Below are 18,063 nucleotides of genomic sequence, written 5' to 3'. Positions count from 1 at the left end.
GGCTTATGGGCAGGAGAGCTTGGAAAAGGAGATACCAGCACCATCTCCAGGAGGAACCCATTGCTTTTGACCACCAGGAGCAAAATATCTGCTATTGGGAGAAAGAGGCAGCAACAAGGGAAAGATTATCCATACCCATCTCTGTGAAAATCCCCCTCACCCCACCATCCTCTGGGAGGACGTTTTTCCTACGAGCATGAAGGTGGTGCCTAGAAACAAGCTGCAGGATCTTAACACTGGGTTGTGCAGTCATGGTGGCAGAGAAGGGACTCAGGGGTTGCTAAGAGTCTCCTTGTTTATTTGCTGAGGGTCCAACAGCTCCCTCAGTCAGAGACACTACTTGTTAACAAAAAGGTGATGAATTATTTAGCAGCTGAAAATGCCAGATGGTGATGGCTCTGCTGCTTACAGGAGGAGAGGAGGGAGGGAGAGGTGCACATGGAGAGAACAGATTGAGAGCATCTCCATAGGAAAGGGCTGACCTCGGCTGGAGGCCCCGGTGGCCCCAGTAGTTTCACAGCCACCTGACAGCAAGCAGGAGGCAGGAGACCCGGGGCAAACAGCAGCCGCTTGTCAGAGTTGCCCACTCATTTCCCACGAGTCTCCCTTTGTTGAGGTTGCCTCTTCAGGGGTTGTTATCCCAATGGGGCCATGCTGGGCCTTGAACTATGTGACTCCTAACCCACTCTGGGAGGAAGGCCATGACTGGGGGCACAACAGGGAGGCTTTGCCAGCCCATCCCTCAGCTCACACCTGGCTGCAGGGATGCCCCAAGTCTACTGGGCTGCCCTTTGGAGCAGTATCACCATATCTCAGGTGACCTGGAAGTTCTTTGGGGAGCCACACTAATGGTCAACTGTCCCAGCCTGGCCTGTGATGTCTCCAGACACCACGGACTGGCCAGATCAAAATGTATATGGCTAGGGACCTCCAAGGAGAACTGAAGATTCTGTAGGCAGCATGGGCAGATTGGCAGCAGACACTGAAGCCCATGCCCCAGGTGACACTGCATCATATGCACAGTCGTAGCGACTGCCATGAGACTGCGTGTCCTGGGGATCTTGATGCCTGTAGTTCAGTGGCTTCCGACATCCCTTCAAGGCATCTGTGCAGGTAGCCAGATGCCAGCCTAACCCTGGAGCAGAGTGAGCCTCAGGCTCTGCTGGTCTCATAGCCTTGGTCTAAGCATCCCAGCCACTCTGTGGTTTCCCGTGGAGATTTTTCTTTAGGGTGGAATGTCGGCTTCAGAAGTTAAGAAAATAAAAAGTCACCATCTCTCTGTGTTTAATTTGGAACCTGCAGGCATCAAAACTAGTTCTTAAGATTTTCAACCTTCTCGAGAGTTTGGGTTGAGAATCCCTTGGGAATCCCTGGTGTCCATCTGAGTGCATTTGTCAGACTGTCAGTCTTTTTTTTTTTATTTTTCCGTTTGGACTTTTTTTGTCAACTCCATGTTTGAAAGCCTCACTCTTTCTCAGATGAGAAGGTCATAGAGAGTCAATGTGTCAGGCGTGTAGTCTGTGTCAGCTCCTGTCCCAGCATCCCTTTACTTCCCGCTGGGCTCACCTGCAGAGTGGGGGTGTCTGGGCTCCTCAGGAACTGTAAGACAGGACTAATCTCAAGCAGGAAGCTGCATAGTCTGAGAGAGAGAGGTTGAAGCTACAGCATTGCACGTAAAACCACGTGTTGCTGTAGTCTCCCATCTGTCACACCGACACAGTAGAAGTAAATGTTTCTCAACAAAAGCAAATCCATATAGAGCTCAGGAAGATCCCCTTTCTAAGCTGAGGCATTTTGTGTGTGCTCCTTCTGTGCTCCCCAAGGGCCTCTCAATCAGGTTTTCTTTGGATCTTGAAGCAGAGTTGATCCTGTTTGGTCTTGTTGGGAAAAAAAACCCCAAAATATAAACACTTTGCACCTCCAGGTCCCTCGAGGTGCTGGCTGTCTTTGTTTGCGTCCTCCTCCATTGCTTAATCACACCATGGCTCCTGCTTCTCTTCCTCAGTCCTGTCCATGTGGGCTATGAGCATCCTGCAGCAGGGGTCACCTGTGGCTGGGTGACTGCAAGGGCTGCAGCAGCGTCCCAGTTGTGCCTGGAACATAGATAAAAAGAAGGGAGAGGAATGAATGCCCAGTGGGCTTGAATACAAAGCTCACAGGAGTACATGCTAATGGGCATGATGAGGTTTCATGTGGCCTTTGCACTGACCATGATACACTGGTCACAATATACTGTGCTCAGCATGTCTGCAGGGTGAGGCATGCACGTAACTCCTTATAAACTTCAGGCGGGCCAGAAGATCTTCTGATCAGGAGCACAGGTCCCTGAGAATAGGGATGTAGAATAAATGAGGCTGGAAGGGACTCCTTGGAGAGCATCTGATAAAAGCCCTTGCTCAGGACTGGGCCAACTTCAAAATTATATTTGGTTGCTCATGACCTCCAAAGACAAAGTTTTCTTGTCTGTCTGTTCCCTTCACACTCCAGTAACCTTCCCCTCAGCAGGATCTTCAGCCTTCTGCTTTTCTCTACCTAAAAAGTACTAGACATTCTAACTCAGGGACTTTTCAGGAGAGACATTAGGGACCCAGCCTCTTTGCCATTTTGAAACGCCCCCAGCAACCTGTTACTGGTCCGTCCTGAGAACACCCTGAAGACCCCCCACTGTCCCAGAGTGTCTCTCACCCCAGCGATGCAGCTGGTCTCACCAGAGCCAGAGCTGTCCTCCTCTGAAGGCCACAGAGCTCTCCAGGCCCAGGAGCAACCAGCTGATGGTGCTGGCAGGGGCTCCAAGGGATGGAGACATGGCAGGGATGCGAGGAGGGAGGACTCTGGCACTGTTGTCCCCACCCTGTGTTTGTTAGTATTTGCTGTGCTGGTTCCCTCTCCTCCTGCCCTCCCAGTGAGTGCAGGGGCTGTTCAGCACCGTCTTGGCATGCAGGTCTGTGCATCCCTGTGAGCAGCAGCCCCACTGGCTCATGCTGGCTGCTGTAGGGTGCTTGGTCCCATGGGTCCCAGGCACTGCAGGTGGATCCTCTCCTGATTAAAGCATGGTGGTAGGAACAGTTTTGGAAACAAGCCACAGTCTTCACCATTAATGGCTTTAAGTGTTTCCTGCCAGTGAGGGCCATAGCCTGCAGTATCAGGTCCTGGGAAAGTGGGGGGAACCTTGGCATTTAGGGTTTTGAGAAGCTGCTGCTTCTGAAGACTTCAAGATATCATGGAAAGAGCAATCCTGCTCTGGTAAAACAATGGAAGGGAGGTCCCACGACTCCTGAGTCACTCAGACTGTGATGCTGGAGAAGAGAGGGCTGGGGGACGTTCCATACGCAGTAGATATCTGGGTGTGGGGAGTGAAGCAAGCGCAACCCCAGCAGTCCAGTCATTGGCATCATCATTGTTCTTATTCTCAGAAACTCAAGCAAATGCTTTGGCTCTTTGTTCCTACCTGCTGACCGCACCAGGGTGGCCATGAGTCAACTCAGCTTCCAGGACTGAAGGGCAGAGGTGGTGAGAGACCTATCTCAGGTATGATGGAGACAACCACATAGCATGGGGTTTAATGAAGTGGGGAAAGGGTACAAGGTAGCTGTGAGATTTCTTCAGCAACACCACCTGCCCTGCATCCCACAGGCCCTCCCTGGGAGAGACTGAGACTGGGGAAGCTCCAAGGTCACCAGCCAGCCTCTTCCCCTCCCTGCCCTTAGTGAGTTCCTTAGACCTCGCTAGAGGACCTGGAGGAGCCATGGTCTCTTTTCAAGCAAAGGCTTCTCCGCCCACCCCCTTGCCTCTGTGTTGCAGGCACGACGATGGAGAGCGTGTACTCAGTGGAGCCAGCGCCAGACGGTGCTGGCCCCACCTCGCTGGATGTGCTCAGCTTCCTGGACACCTTTGTGAACAGCACGGAGGAGCAATGCTTCAGTGCCCGCTCCCGCAGCACCGTCCTGGAAGGGCTGCCATTCGGCGGCGTGCCCACTGTGCTCGCCATCAACTTCATCCTCTGGCTGGTGAGCGGGCCAGGAGGGTGTCACGTCCATGGGCACCGCAGCCCCTGGCTGTGGTGTCAAAGACTGGCTGCAAGCATGAGTGTCTGCATTACGGGTGTGCTGACAGCCACATGTGTGTGCAGTATGTGCATCAGTGTGCCCAGCTATTTGGGGAAAGGGACTTGAGTGCCAGGGACCAAGAGCTTTACCCACATCATGGTGGGCAACAGGTGGTAGTGAGATCACAGAGCAGGAGTAGTTTGGCTTGAGGCAAGAGTTTTGCATGAGCTTGGGCTCATGAGTGAGAAGACGTAAAGGAGGCATGTGGAGAGACTCCACGGGGTGAGACTGCGGCAAACCCTTTACCTTTCCTCTTCCCTCTTCTTCCAGCTTCTCCTCCTGGTCTTCTCCTGCCTTCGGAAAGCAGCTTGGGACTATGGACGCCTGGCGCTACTGATGGACAATGATAGGTAAGCAGGATGGGACCCCCGTGGGTGATGGCTCCAGCCTCTCCAAGAGAGCTGGCAGGAGGGTCAGCGCTGTGGAGTGGCTCGTGGAGAAGCTCAGCAGATGCCCTATCCCTCCTTCCCATTGGGAATGGCCTGGCTGTCCTTGCCTATCGTGACACAGACACTGTCTGTTGCTAGGAGAGGGAAGGCCCAGGCCAGCTTTGGTTCCTTCTTGCAGGCACCATCTAGTGACAGTGGTCTCAGTGCCAGGGAGGGCACTGTCCTGGGAAGAACAGAGGCCCAAGAGCTACTTTTGAGTGGGGTCTGAGCTGCTACCTCTCCCCCTGCCACTCTCTCAGGGTGCGCAGGGCTGGCTAGAGGAGGAGGCAGAGGGAGCAATAACACTGTTCACTGTCAGCAGGGAAGCTTGCCTGGCCCATGCTTCAGGCTAGGTGCAGAATCTCTCAAAAAATACTGGCGTCACAGACCAGATTTCCAGGCAGGCTGTGCTACCCGCAGCTGCCTGCCAGCCAGGGCATGGCTTGCGCCAGGCAGCAAAGCATCTTTCTTTGTATCTGCAAAGCTGGGCAGCCCGCAGGAGCAAATACTGTAAAAGCCCCTCTCCTACTTTCTCCCCTCTCCAGCTTATCTTGGGCCAGGGCCACAGGAGAAGCCACAGGGACTCACCAGTGCAGTGAGCGCAGCCCCTGCCCCAAGCCTGGGAGTAGCTTCTGGTGCAGCCCCAGTGCAGGATATGGGGAGGGGGGAGAGATTTCCCAGGCTGCTCTCCCAGGAGAAAATTCTCCGAGGGTGCTCATCCTCTCCCATCTGTTGCTTCTCTCCTGCCTCACCCCTCCACTCCTCTCCTCCCTGCAAAGTTTGACGTCACTTTTCTATGGAGAGCAGAGTGAGAAGGAGAAGTCCCCGTCGGAGAGCAGTCCCCTGGATGCCGATAACAAGGACATGGTGAGTGCTGGCATCTATCCTGAGTGGCAGCTTGGAGGGGATGCTTCTGGCAGGGCAAGCATCTCCCAGCTATGTGGTTGTCCCTGCTGGCTGCAGGGACCTAGTTGGATGCATGCGCAGAGCCTTTCTGACCCCAGCAGGACAGAGTCTTCTGGGTCACACCTCCAGCTCTGCTGGTGTGGTGTGCTGCAGGGGCTTTATATTCATCTTTTCTTTCTCTCTATGGCATCAGGCACAAACCAAGTTTCACTGGAAACAGGCATGGACCAACACATTTTGCTGTTTATTTCTTTCTCTCTTTTGGCAACAAAAGTTCAAAAATCAGTCACTGGTGTGACTATGAAAAAATGTCAGAATTTATTGAAGAAAATACTAGGCAGGAAAGGTAAAGAAGCAAAATTCTTGCAGGTGGTAGGGGGCTTGTTTAAAGGCTTGGTATTGGATGCTCTGGGGAAATGTATATTGCTTATCAAAAAATAAGTGAGAAAGACCACAGGGAATGCCAGCACATCTAAAGACCAGATTAAGGGAGACTATTAGAAGTAAGAAGACATTCTTTTAAAAGTCAAGCTGTTCCCAAATGAGGAAAATCTAAACGCTGCCAAGTTAGATGTAAAATATACTAAAGAGGGAGGGAGGAGGAGTTTGAGGAGAAATTTGTAGAGAGCATAGAAACAAGTACGAGGTTTTTCTTCACACATGAGGAACAGGAAACCTGTCAGAGGATTTGCAGCACTGATAGATGTTGAAAATAGAAAACACTTGCTGGAGAAAGCGAGAATGTGGCAGGAGAGCTAAATAAGATTTTAGTGCCTGTATTCAGTGAGGAAGAGCTTGACCAAATTCCTGCCTGAGAGTCCTCTGCAGGGAAGCATCGGAGCACCCTTCCAGTGGTGGAGTGGGAGGAGGATGTTGCAATAAAAGCAACCTGACTAATTCCTGTTGCCATCACAAATTCCCAGGAGCAGGCATGGGGCTTCTCACTCATCCCAAAACAAATAGCCAAGCCATTGTCTGCAGCATGCGACCTCTTTCCTGCATGTGAGCATCCTAGAGAGCTGGGAATCAGCTAATAAATGCTGTTCTTTCAGGAGGGTTTATGGAAAACCCAAGAAATTACAGCCCAGGGAGCTTGGGGTCTGCACTGTTGTTGTCTGCACTGACAACCTCCCAGACGTGATCCTCCAGAGCAGAGCCTTGGAATGGGGCATAGGAGGGGAGTCAGCCCAGCTGTGCTAAGGGGGTGTCTGGCCCCTGTGGAGCTGTCGGGTGTGTGGGGACACTTGCACCTCCAAAGCCTCCCACTGTGATCGATCAGACAAAGCTGGGCTGTGGGGTGAGAGGGAAGGGCCTGGCTTGGGTAAAGTAGGGGAATGGAGAGGAGGAAGAAGCTGCCAGCTCTCCCAGGGCAGGGTAAGGGAATCCCTCAGGGGCTTGACTGGGGTCCCTTCCATCCAAGATCAGCATAAACCCTCCAGGAAGGGGGAAAAGACGAGGGGTCCACTGGCCAAGTATTACTCAGTGCAGTCATGACAGGGAAAACTGCAGAGAGACTTTGAACTTGAATGAACTCCAGCACTGGTAAAACATAACCTAACACATAGGGGAGAAAAACTCTAATATTGCATGTATAGTGACAGGGAATGAGCTATTACACAAGATCTTGGCATTGTCCTATATCTCTATAAGGCAGCGCTGGCTCAGCGCTCGGTGGTGGTCAAAAAAGCACATTGCATGTTAGAGACTGTCAGGGAAGGCACAGAGGAGGGAGCTGCTGGTAGGTGGGAGCCTGTGTTACAGAAATACTCAGTGTTTCCCAGCCCTCCCAAGGCAGCTGCCTTTGGCTACCGCTGCAGACAGGCCACTGGGCTGGGCATCCTGGGCACGCGACTCCCGGTGCTGCCTTGTTTGCTCAGCCTGTCGGCCCTGGGCACTGCACCACCTCCACACACATCCTCAGCATGGGCCATGCCCCTGCTTCTCGCCAGGGAGGTGGGAGTGGTTGCCTCCAGCTTATCCTGACTCTCTTTCCTTCCAGGGATTCTGCTCCTGGCTTATTTCTATCTACCAGATGAAGTAAGTGTGTGGCCTCAGCATTGCAGCTGTGCCCCATTGCTGCCCGCCCCTGGGGAGGCAGTGCCCATAGGTGGGCATGCATCACCCAGAGCTGCTGGGACCGATGGATGAGAAGAACCCTCCTAAAACATCCCCCTGGGAAAGAGAGCAGAAGGTTCACCTCTGCATTTCCTCCTGGCCCCTGACTCCTGTCCCAAAGGAAAAGGCTTTAACCAGGCTTTAACCTCTTCTGGGAGGAGCTGGTCCTGTAATGGAGTGGGAGCCTGAGGGTTGCTTGTGTCCACAATTCCCTCCTTGCCCAAATCCTATGTGCCACAGGCAGGATACCATGAGTTAGCATGGGTTGTGTGAGGCCAGAGCAGCCAGTGTCCCCAGGGCAGGAGGTGGTGGGGAGGTACCACCAGTGCTCACCCCACCTGCCTCTCCCCCAGGGACGAGGAGATTCAGAGCAAGTGTGGGATCGATGCCACCACCTACCTCTCCTTCCAGCGGCACCTCCTGGTCCTGCTGATGCTGGTCTGTGTGCTCTCTGTGGCTGTCATCCTGCCTGTCAACTTCTCAGGAGACCTCCTGGGTAGGTGTTTCCCCAGTTGTGGATGTCTCAGGAGCATGGCACAAGCTTCCTCATCCTTGTGCCAAGCACCCTGCCCTGGGGACAGAGGGCAGAAGGACCCCTCCATCAGGAGCCCTCATGTGAGCAGGAACCCATCATCAGCTGTGGGACAGAAGAGTGCAAGAGGCAGGGAGCATCGGGGTCATGGGGGCTTGGCAGGGAACTGGGAGATGGAAAAGAAGGGAGCAAAGACCAGAGCTACTCAGCCTGCAAGCAGGGACACACACTGCACTGGGTTCCCATAACCTCCCGCTTCTCTTCCCCTGCAGGACACAATCCCACCCACTTTGGCCGGACAACCATTGCCAATATCCCAACGCAGTACGTGGTTCCCATGTCTGGGGGGGCTGTGGGTGCTGCTGCTGTGGCGGATGCTGCTGGGAGTGCCCAGACACGGTGCTCATTGCAGTCTCAGAACAGGGATGGGTCCAAATGAGCAGCATCCTCCTTGTGGTAGCCCAGTATCCACACCGTGCACAAGCACTGCTGCGGTGAGCAGCCTGCTGGCACTGCTCACTGCGCCCCGCTGCTGAAAGCGGGGCTCTGGGGGACTCTGGGCAGCCTCATTTCAGCCAACACTCTGGACGCTGCCCCTCTCATCTCTGGGGTGGGAGTCCCCAGCAGCTGGTTTGGGGAGGTCCCACTGGGTGTTGGGGGTGGCTGTGGTGAGGCACTAAGCACCAGACTGGTCCACATGCCACGTGCTCACCACAGACTTGCTGATGCCCTCTTCTGCTCCCCCAGAGACCGTCTCCTGTGGCTGCACAGCATCTTTGCCCTCATCTATTTCATCCTCACTGTCCTCTGCATGGCTCACCACTCCGTCCACCTTGAATACAGAGAGAACGAGAAGGTGAGCAACCATTCTTCTTCCAGCCCTGCCTTGTTCAACACTAATGGATAACTGTATTTTGCAGAAAGGGTGGTCTCAATATGCAGGGAGAGCTTTAGAAACAGCCTGGAACTGGGCGGGCAGGCAAGGATAAGGCTGATTTTCTCCAGCTTCTGGAGAAAGCCTGGCAGCTCAGAGGCAAACCTCTCTCTCCTGCTGCCCTGTCTTTTGAGATTGAAGCTCTGCTGTGTCTGTCTGTCTGAGTGGTGGCAATTTCTGGCTGTGCCCTCGGGTGTGGAAGTGAGTGGTGAAGATGTCTGTGCTGACCGGCCTCCCAGGTGGCAGTCGGTGCCTTCGCGTGCCTCTGCCTTCCCGGTGGCTGGGTGAGCAGGGTGGCAGTGAAATGGCCTTCAGGCCCCCACCCACCCACCCTGTCTGCCCCTTTTCCTTCCCTAGGTTGCCCGGACACTGATGGTTACCCACATCCCCAAGGAGATCACAGACCCTTCCCTTATCATCAAGCATTTTCAGTGAGTAGTGGTGTACCGCAACCTCGCCAGGGCGGCTGGCAGGCAGGTGGCAGGGGCTGTCCCCGTCCCCTGGCTTCTGGTGCCACCATGTCCCTGTGCCTGCAGTGAGGCTTATCCCAGCTGCACCGTGACCAATGTCCAGTTCTGCTTCGATGTGCGCAAGCTGATGAAGCTGGATGCGGAGAGGTGAGTGCATGCAGGTCCCCCTTGCCTGTGCGGGTGGGTGTTCTGCTCCTGCCCAGCATGTCAAGGGACCCAGTCTGTCTGTTTGTCTGCTGCTGCCCAAATGACCTTTGTCTCTATTGGCTTCCCGGCAGGCGCAAGGCAATGAAGGGACGGCTTTACTTCACCACCAAGGCACAGAAAGAGGGGAAGATCATGATCAAAACCCACCCCTGCGCCCGCATCTTCTGCTGCCGCTTCTGTGGCTTTGAGCAGGTAGATGGGTGCGGGCGGAGCTGTGGGCAGGGCTGCAGGCAGCACTTCTGCGCTGTGAGCAGGGCAGAGCACAGCAGCTTGCCCATGCCACAGCCCGGCGAGTGCAGCAGAGCCCTGGCTGCTCCCGCAGGTGGACGCCGAGCAGTACTATGGGGAGTTGGAGGAGAAACTCACGGATGAGTTCAATGCAGAGCGCAACCGCGTCATGCTCAAGCGGCTCGACATGGCCTTCGTCACCTTCCAGGACGAGCGGATGACAGCTGTGTGAGTGCCCCTTGGACGTGCCAGCACAGGCACATCCCTCAGCCTGGTGGCCACCGCCACCGGGGCACCTTGCTGGCTCCTCTGGCCAAAGTCAGGCAACGTCTCCACCGTGCCTCTGCCACCTGAAGAGATGGCTGCTCTCTCGAGGCTGCTGGAAGGGCCTCATGAGAAGGGTAGGGGGTTCTGAGCCTTCGGTCAGGACCCAACCCCTGGCTCTCTCCTTCTGCAGGATTTTGAAGGACTACAGCCACATCCACTGCCGCAAGCATCCCCAGCAGTCCTCTGTCACCACCGTGGTCAAGTCACACCACTGGGGCGTTCGCTATGCTCCTGCACCCAGCGATATCATCTGGTGAACCCTCGTGGTGGGAGAGGGAGGGAGGGCGAGCAGCTGGGGGGAACCCATACCCATAGCTATAGGGAGCCCATACCCATAGTTATAGGAAATCCATATAGCTGTAGGGAACCTGTGCCCGTACCTGTAAGTTGTCTTCTCAGGGTGGCAGGGCCTGACAATCCCTCCTGTGGCCATAGCAGAAGTCACCAGGGTGACCGGGGTTATCACCCTGTGGGTGGCAGGGCTTGGCCAGGCAAGGTTTGGGCTGATAGCCAGGCTCTGATTTCTGCAGCCAGACTCCAAAGCTTCCTGGTGGCACAGACTCCCCACTGCAGCCACACTGTGGTCCTGGGGCTCTGCAGGTATCACTGCAGCAGCACAGGATGGGGGACAGGTTGAACTCAAAGCAGGGACTGCCAGGATGGTCGGTATGGGCAGTGGGAGGCAGAGCTTCGGGGAGCCAGCCTAGGAGACCCAGGACGTGTTTTTTTACTCGGCACCATGTCTGAGTTGTGCTTTCCTCTCACAGGGAGAATTTGTCAGTCCGTGGCACATCTTGGTGGGTGAGATTCATCCTCCTTAATATCTGCCTCTTCGTCCTCCTCTTCTTCCTCACCACACCAGCCATCATTGTCAACACCATGGACATGTTCAATGTTACGCAGCCTGTGGAGAACCTCAAGGTAGTCCCTGGGGCCCCATACCACCTTCCCCAAAGGGTCTCTGTTTTCAGGCTTGTCCGTGACAGTGGGAGGGCACCAGCTCTACACTGGCCCAAAAAGATGAGCCATCACTGAGATGAACATTGATGAGAGGCAAGGAGAGGTCATGCCCTGCTTGCCATCCATCCCCTTCTTGGTGTGCTTCAAGTGGCAGAGCCCTGGGGCACTTGTGCAAACCTGAGCTGTGGTCCTGCTGTCCATGGGGGAGGGCAGGTTGATGTCTATGCAAGAGGAGAGGGGTGGGAAGAGCTTCAGGAGATGTTAGGGGCTACCAGCAGTACATCTCCTTCCTGCTCATTGCCGTGTGAGCTATTGGGCAGGCATTGGGGCTCAGAGCGTGCCTGTGGTGTCTTTGGCTGGTCTCAAGCTGCTTAACTCCAGAAACAAATGCCCCTGCTCAGGGAGGGAATGCCCCAGCCTGCTAGTTGCACACACCATCATGTGCCAGGAGGCCCAGAGAGCTGCCTACAGCATGACTGAGCTCAAGCTGTCTCCTGAGGGGGTGTCTGGCATCTCTCCTGCAGAACCCCATCATCACCCAGTTCTTCCCCACACTGCTGCTCTGGGTCTTCTCCGTCTTCCTGCCCTTCCTCGTCTACTACTCAGCGTTCTTCGAGTCGCACTGGACGAGGTACCGGGGTGGCCTCCGTGCTCCCCCAGGGCTGCAGTGGGTGGGAGGAATCTCAGTAGCACTTGTGGGACCTGACCTGCAGGGAGGCAGGCAGTGGGGTGACAGGCCCCCCAGAGCCCCACGGGTGTCGCTCTCCCTGGGAAGAGGCCCATGTCTATGCCCGAAGGAGCCATTTCCTTGCCATAGCCCTGAATGCTTCCAGGCTGCTGACAAAAGCAGGTGGAGCTGGTTTTAGGGTGGGTCTGAAGAAGTTTGTGAAAGGGATGGTGTGATGGTGGACTGGCAGCAGCAGGGCCATCCCAGCTGTGCTCCCAGCCCTCCAAGGCAGAGGTAGAGGTTCAGGATGCTTAAAGTCTCCTAGCAGAGGAAGCTTTGCCCAGCTCCTACAATATGCTCACTCTGTCTTGACTCTTGACGAGCCCCAGCCCCCATGCCTTGTCTGCTGAGGCCTTGCAGGAGCTTTGTCACCACCTCCCTTCCTTCTCTTGGGAGAAATGGGGACTCCTGAACCCATTATAGACAGCCAGCTGCTTCTTGTTGGGTGTCTACACCAGCAGGTGTAGGAGAGGGCAGGGATACAAGAGGTGGGAGGCTGGAAGGACAAGAGCTTTCACTGCAGCAGATTTCCTCATGGTGACAACTCCCAGCCTGGGAGAGGCTTTGCAAAGCCCCAGTAGATGCACAGACCAAATACATGTGGTTTCCTGGGGCTGGGAGTAGTTCTCTGTTGAAGAGTGAGACCCAGCCCAGCCTCTCCAACCCCAGCAGCTGCTCTACTTTGGAAAAGTATAATGTTCTTCTCTTGCCTCCCCTCTCCCCAGGTCAAGTGAAAATCAGCTCACCATGCACAAGTGCTTCTTCTTCCTGGTGTTCATGGTCATCATCCTGCCCTCATTGGGGCTGAGCAGGTATGGACCTCCCTGCAGTGCTGTTCTCCCGGCTCCCCAGCAGCCACGATTGCACCCAGGCCCCTCACCTCCTGCAATTCAGCCCCAAAGGGCTAAGGCCCCCCACTGCCACTGAAACCAGGCTCTCTGGGGAGGGAAACACTTGCTATTTAGTCCTTCCAAGCTGCTCCCAGATGGTTATGGTCCCTCCTTCCCTATGGAGGAGGAGGGAAGCAGTGCAGCTTGCCAGGCTGCCGCAGAGGACACAAGTTTGCCTTGCTTGGGGTCAGCCTTTTAGCAGATCCTGGAAGGACCAGGTCAGGTATCTTCATAGTCCTGGCTCCAGCAAGCCTGAGTGGCCATGGGGTTAATCGCCCATGCCAGAGTGGTTCCATCCAGCAGAAAGGGCTGCTCTGGCCGTGTAGGGTCAGAGGATCTCGTCCGCCCTGAGCAGGGGAAAGTACATGCCCACTGAGTGCCCCACACATTGCTTCTCTTTCTGAGCTGCTCCTCCTCTCCCACCTCCAGCCTGGACCTTTTTTTCCGTTGGCTCTTCGACACCCACTTTCTGGACGAGGCTGATATCAAGTTCCAGTGAGTATCAGGGAGCTCCCAAACCTCCTGGATGAGTGGGAGTCCCCAGTGCCAGCTCCTGGTGGCTCTCCTGGCCACCTGCCTGAGCATCCTCTCACCCTCCCTGTCCCTGGGGCAGGTGCGTTTTCCTCCCAGACAATGGCGCTTTCTTCGTCAACTACGTAGTCACCTCCAGCCTGATTGGGACGGCCATGGAGCTGCTGCGCATCCCGGGCCTCCTCGTCTATACTGCTCGCCTCTGCTTCGCCAAGTCCGAGCCAGAGCGGCTCCACGTCAAGCGGGTATGTGGCTCTGGTCACCTCTAAACCTATGCGACCCCTCTCATGGCAGGGATGTGCTTGCTGGAAACTCAGGCTGTCCTCGTCCTATGGGGAGGCTTGTGTGGACAAGCCACCATGCAAGGGATGCTGCTGGCCTTGGCCCCATGGGACTAACAGTGCTGGGCAGTCTTTGCAGTGGCAGAGGCAGTAATGATGCTGTTGGTTGTGCCCCAGAGCCAAGCCTACCAGTTTCAATTTGGGCTGGAGTACGCCTGGACCTGCTGCATCTTCTCCGTCGTCATGACCTACAGCATCACCTGTCCCATCATTGTCCCCTTCGGTGAGTACGATCCCATGCCCCTGGTTCCACTGCCCCCGGCTCTGCCAAGAACAGCCTGTCTCAGCCACCAGCAGTGGTGTGGGAGCATGAGCTTCCCGCATGGTACAGGAGAGCACCCTTGGGCATCATCTCCTGGGCCTGCCCTGGTGTCCCTGTGACCTGACTGTCTCCATTGTCCTCCCTCCAAATGGCCCCTGTCCTCCCACTAGGTTTGCTCTACATGCTGCTCAAGCACATGGTTGATCGGTACAACATCTACTACGTGTACATCCCCACCAAGCTGAACCAGCGCCTCCATGTCGCCGCCATCAGCCAGGTGGTGGTGGCCCCCATCCTCTGCATGTTCTGGCTGCTCTTCTTCTCCATCCTGCGCCTTGGTAGGGAGAGCTCGGGGCTGCCGCCTACTGCTGCTGAGGGTCACATCTGCTGCCTGGGGGGATGAGCCGCTGCTGTCACCCCTGAGTTAAGCATAGCACGGAGGGTGGGAAGGGGGAAGGTGTGGTGGAGACCTGGCAGAGGAGAGGGTCAGCTGGTGTTTTGGGAAGTGTTGAGTGCTTGTTAGACCCAAAGCAGGCACCAGCTTGGGTCTCAGCTGGAGGTGCAGCAGGTCCTTGGAGGCTCATGTGCTGCCCCAGTGTCTCTGTGCTCTAGGTCCCACCCGCCCTGTCACCCTCTTCACCTTCGTGGTCCTCCTCTCCTGCATTGTCTTCTCCTTCTTTGGCCTCTGCCTGAAGAAGCTGCAGCCGCGGAAGCCCTCCAGCTACCAGGTGAGCACAGGCAGACGCCTGTCCTGTTTCCTCACATCGCTTCATTCCCTCCTCGCCCTTCTGGGGTGTGTTTGCCATGGGAAGTCTGAGGCAGTGCCTGGCTGCCCCCTCGCTTCAGCGGGGAACCCCTAAACAGTCATTTCTTCCTGACCTCCCTCTCCACAGATGTCTGACCAGTCTGAGGGCGCCTTCAACGATGTGGAGCGGAGCAGCGTCTCCTCCACCCCCAACTCCAACGTGAGTATCCCTCCCCAGCCCCACTGCAGCCTCCCCACCTCTCTCCCGTGGGCCCTGACCCCGCACTGCCCCCTGGGCAGCTCTTTGTGGCCACCGTCCTGCAGGAGCCCGAGCTGAGCCTGACACCGGCAGCCTCCCCGGCACACCAGTCCTATGGCACCATGGGCAACCACCTGGAGCCGGCGGAGGATGGGGAGGATGAGAGGCTGCAGAGCTTCGAGACAGAGCTGGAGACGGTGGAGGGCGAGTACAGGAGCGGCCCCGTGATGGAGAGCCAGGCCCGCTACCAGTGAGCATCCCCGTCACCGGGACAAGGACCGGCCATGCCAAGAGTAGAGGACATGCCAGGGGACAGGAAGGACCCTTCCCAGAACTGGTAGGGGCCATCTTGCTGAGGGGGCAGGGGGACGAGAGGACTGATGTGAGGGTGAGACCCCATTGCATGGGAGGTGCTGGGAGGCTCTGCTGGTCCCTCATGCTGCCTGGACTGGCTCAGCACTCCCTGTGCCCCCCTTATCCCCACCTGCCTCTTCCAGCCCATTGTGGGGAAGACAGGATGCAGTGTTGTGGGGAGAGGGTCTCTCTGAGAGGCCATGCTCTGGGGGCAGGAGGAAGGCCCTGGCCCCTCCATGAGGGGGAACCAGCCCAGACAGCTTAGACGAATGTGCCTGCTGCCATGCTGTCCTGCAGGTCCTCAGTGGTGGGGGATGGCCCCCCCTAACCGTTGCTTCCCACCCTGCCCACCCACTGCCTCCATGCAGGCTCCCGCTCACCCCCACTGCCACCCCCAAGGCTTTGCCCATTAAAGCAGGGACTGCTGAGACCCATGCGTGTTTGTGGAGGAGGTGAGTGCCCAGGGCTGCTCTCACGTCTTCCTGAGCACCAGCGGCCCCTTCTCAAGCCAGACATGGGTGCAAGCCCGGCTCTTGCCTGCTCTCCCACCCTGTCCATCCACTGCTGCTGCACCATGCCTATACTTGGGGATCCTTGGGGAGGAGTGGGAGGTCAAGGGATGAGTGTGTTTAATGGCTGTGGCAGCAGCTCCCCATTGTCCCACGCCCCCCCGGCAGCAGCGTCCGCATGCTCACACTCCCTAGGGCTGGCCGTGGGACCCTGCATGGCTCCATCCCATTACAAAATAAATGGCAGGGGGTGCTGGTGAGACCCTGGCGTCTGGGTCCTGGTCCACCATACCCTGCCCTCACCCACAAGCCACAGCTGTGGGATGCTCCCCCAGCAGCTGCCCCTCCTCAGGAGTGTGAGACCTGCTGTGAGCAGTATCCCCAGGGTTTTCCAGCTCAGCTGCAGCTGCTGCAGAGGCCCCTGGGGTCAAGGGCAGATCCTTGCCCTGCCCAGCTCCTCTCTCACCAGGCTAGCCCACCTGGGCATGCTGCCTCCTCGCTCAGCCCCACTTTGGCCTTGGGGTTGATTTTCCTGCTCCTGATTTTCCTGCTGGCTTCAGAGCAATTCCAGCTGCCACCCCAGGGCTGTACAGAGAGAGAAGGGACGATGACATAGCCCTGCTGGCACATGGGTTGCTGGCGTAGGGAGTGCTGCTGTGCGAAGGCAGATGCTCAGCCATGGCACTACTCAGTGTTACTGGCACCACTAGGAGGGGAGGGTGTGGTGTGCCAGTCAGGGGGTGGTGTTAAAAGGCAGCCTAGCAGCGAGCTGTAGGTCTTTGTTGGATTGGTGTGGGCTCTGGGACTTCCCCGTGGGGGCTGGTGGGTCTCAGCTTGGCCAGCTGACAGCCCTGCAGACCCTGTCCCACCCACGCTCCTGCCTGCTGGGGCAATGGCTGCAGCATGCTAGTTAGTGAGCAGTTGCTGTGGGGGGACCTTGAGCTCAGCTGCTCCCTCCCAGCCCCAAAAAGCACCCTGAGGAGGGGGCTCATAGCTCCCCACCCAGGTGTCCTGGAGCTGCCCACAGCTAAACCGCTGCCCTCGCTGCCTGCTCCAGGGGCAGCCCTGGCCGGAGCGGGTGGGATGCTGATGGCCTCTTTTTGGGTGGAAGCAAGTGCCTGCGAGCGGCACCGCATCCTCGGAAGCACAGGCTGCTGGTCCAGTTGCCCTCGGCTGACCTGCTGTAGGAATGTGCCAGAGGTCTGTACCTTCTTGTGGTTTATTGCTATGACTGTGCCTTGAATAAAATGACTTCACCCAGCTGCTGCCTGATGTCATCACTCCTGTGTGTCCTGCCTGGTGCCAGGAGAGGGGTGACCCTTGCTGCTGGAACATGAAAAAATACCCCAGCCCCTTTCCCCACTTGCAGGCTGCTTTTAGCTCTTTCTGGGCATGTCCTGCAGAAGCTCCAGAGGTGAGGAGACCACTGGAACACCCCCCTACCTCCAGCCACCTTGCTGCCCACGTAGTCCCCATGAAAGCAAACCCAAACAAGTGGGCAGAAGTAGCAAAGCCGCAGGAGCAGGGGACAACCCTGCTGTGTCCCCTTGAAAAGGCCGGCACAGCCCTTGGCACCATCCCTGGCAGTGGGGATGGGGTGCAGCCATGCGACAGGAGTGTCTCTCCCCTGCCAACACTCACCCCATAGGCAGGACTGGCTCGGGATACCACCAAAGGGGCACACACTGCGGGGGATGGCAGCAGGAGAGCGGCCTGGAGCTCCTCTGGGACCACAGCAAGGACTGGGGATGGTGAGGGAAACCCACCCATCTGGAGATGCAGCAGATCTTCCCAAAGCTTTCCCACCAGCAAGTCCCTGGGAAGGGATTGAACACCATTTTGGAAGTCTTTAGGTTTTGAGCAGAGAGCATTCTTTTGCTCCCTTCCCAGAGAACACTCTTTCTACCCAAATTCCTACTTGAATTATTTCCCTCTGGTTTCATTGGGTCCTTCCATGGTTCCTGTGAGGTGAGCCTTGGCTGACAAACCTGGTTTACGGCACATGGAGGGCTTCCCTTTGGGTGAAAAGCTGCAAAATTTAAAACCCCACTCCCCTCATCACACGCCCCCCACAGAGAGCCCCCCCCCCACCCCCCGGCCCAGTTCATAATTAGCAGCAAACAGGGCTAAATGCAGGGCCCTGCCAGCTCCACGGAGCCGAGGCAGGAGCCCTGGCTCAGAGGAAGGCCCATAGTTGCCCGGCCAGCTCGCAGCTCTCCTGACCCTCGCACC

At 56.6% G+C, this 18,063-nt stretch overlaps 1 protein-coding gene across 1 annotated transcript; it reads left to right on the top strand.

The window, feature by feature from the left end:
- The first annotated feature begins 3,430 nt into the window (after positions 1 to 3,430).
- TMEM63C (transmembrane protein 63C) lies at positions 3,431 to 16,819 on the top strand. The gene is made up of 23 exons (XM_065635653.1): positions 3,431 to 3,528; positions 3,802 to 4,007; positions 4,377 to 4,456; positions 5,314 to 5,401; positions 7,440 to 7,477; positions 7,909 to 8,051; positions 8,360 to 8,411; positions 8,835 to 8,943; positions 9,379 to 9,452; positions 9,558 to 9,638; positions 9,770 to 9,890; positions 10,021 to 10,154; positions 10,384 to 10,506; positions 11,021 to 11,174; positions 11,738 to 11,844; positions 12,666 to 12,752; positions 13,260 to 13,325; positions 13,444 to 13,606; positions 13,820 to 13,925; positions 14,135 to 14,302; positions 14,577 to 14,692; positions 14,858 to 14,929; positions 15,010 to 16,819. The coding sequence occupies exons 2-23, from the start codon at positions 3,810 to 3,812 to the stop codon at positions 15,220 to 15,222; spliced, it is 2,493 nt and encodes an 830-aa protein (XP_065491725.1). The 5' UTR covers positions 3,431 to 3,528; positions 3,802 to 3,809; the 3' UTR covers positions 15,223 to 16,819.
- The last annotated feature ends 1,244 nt before the right edge of the window (positions 16,820 to 18,063 follow it).

The sequence above is a fragment of the Caloenas nicobarica genome, chromosome 5, assembly GCF_036013445.1.
Source record: "Caloenas nicobarica isolate bCalNic1 chromosome 5, bCalNic1.hap1, whole genome shotgun sequence".
NCBI lineage: Eukaryota > Metazoa > Chordata > Aves > Columbiformes > Columbidae > Caloenas > Caloenas nicobarica.
Note: the sequence above shows the minus strand (reverse complement) of the source record. Positions and strands in the feature narration are given on the sequence as shown.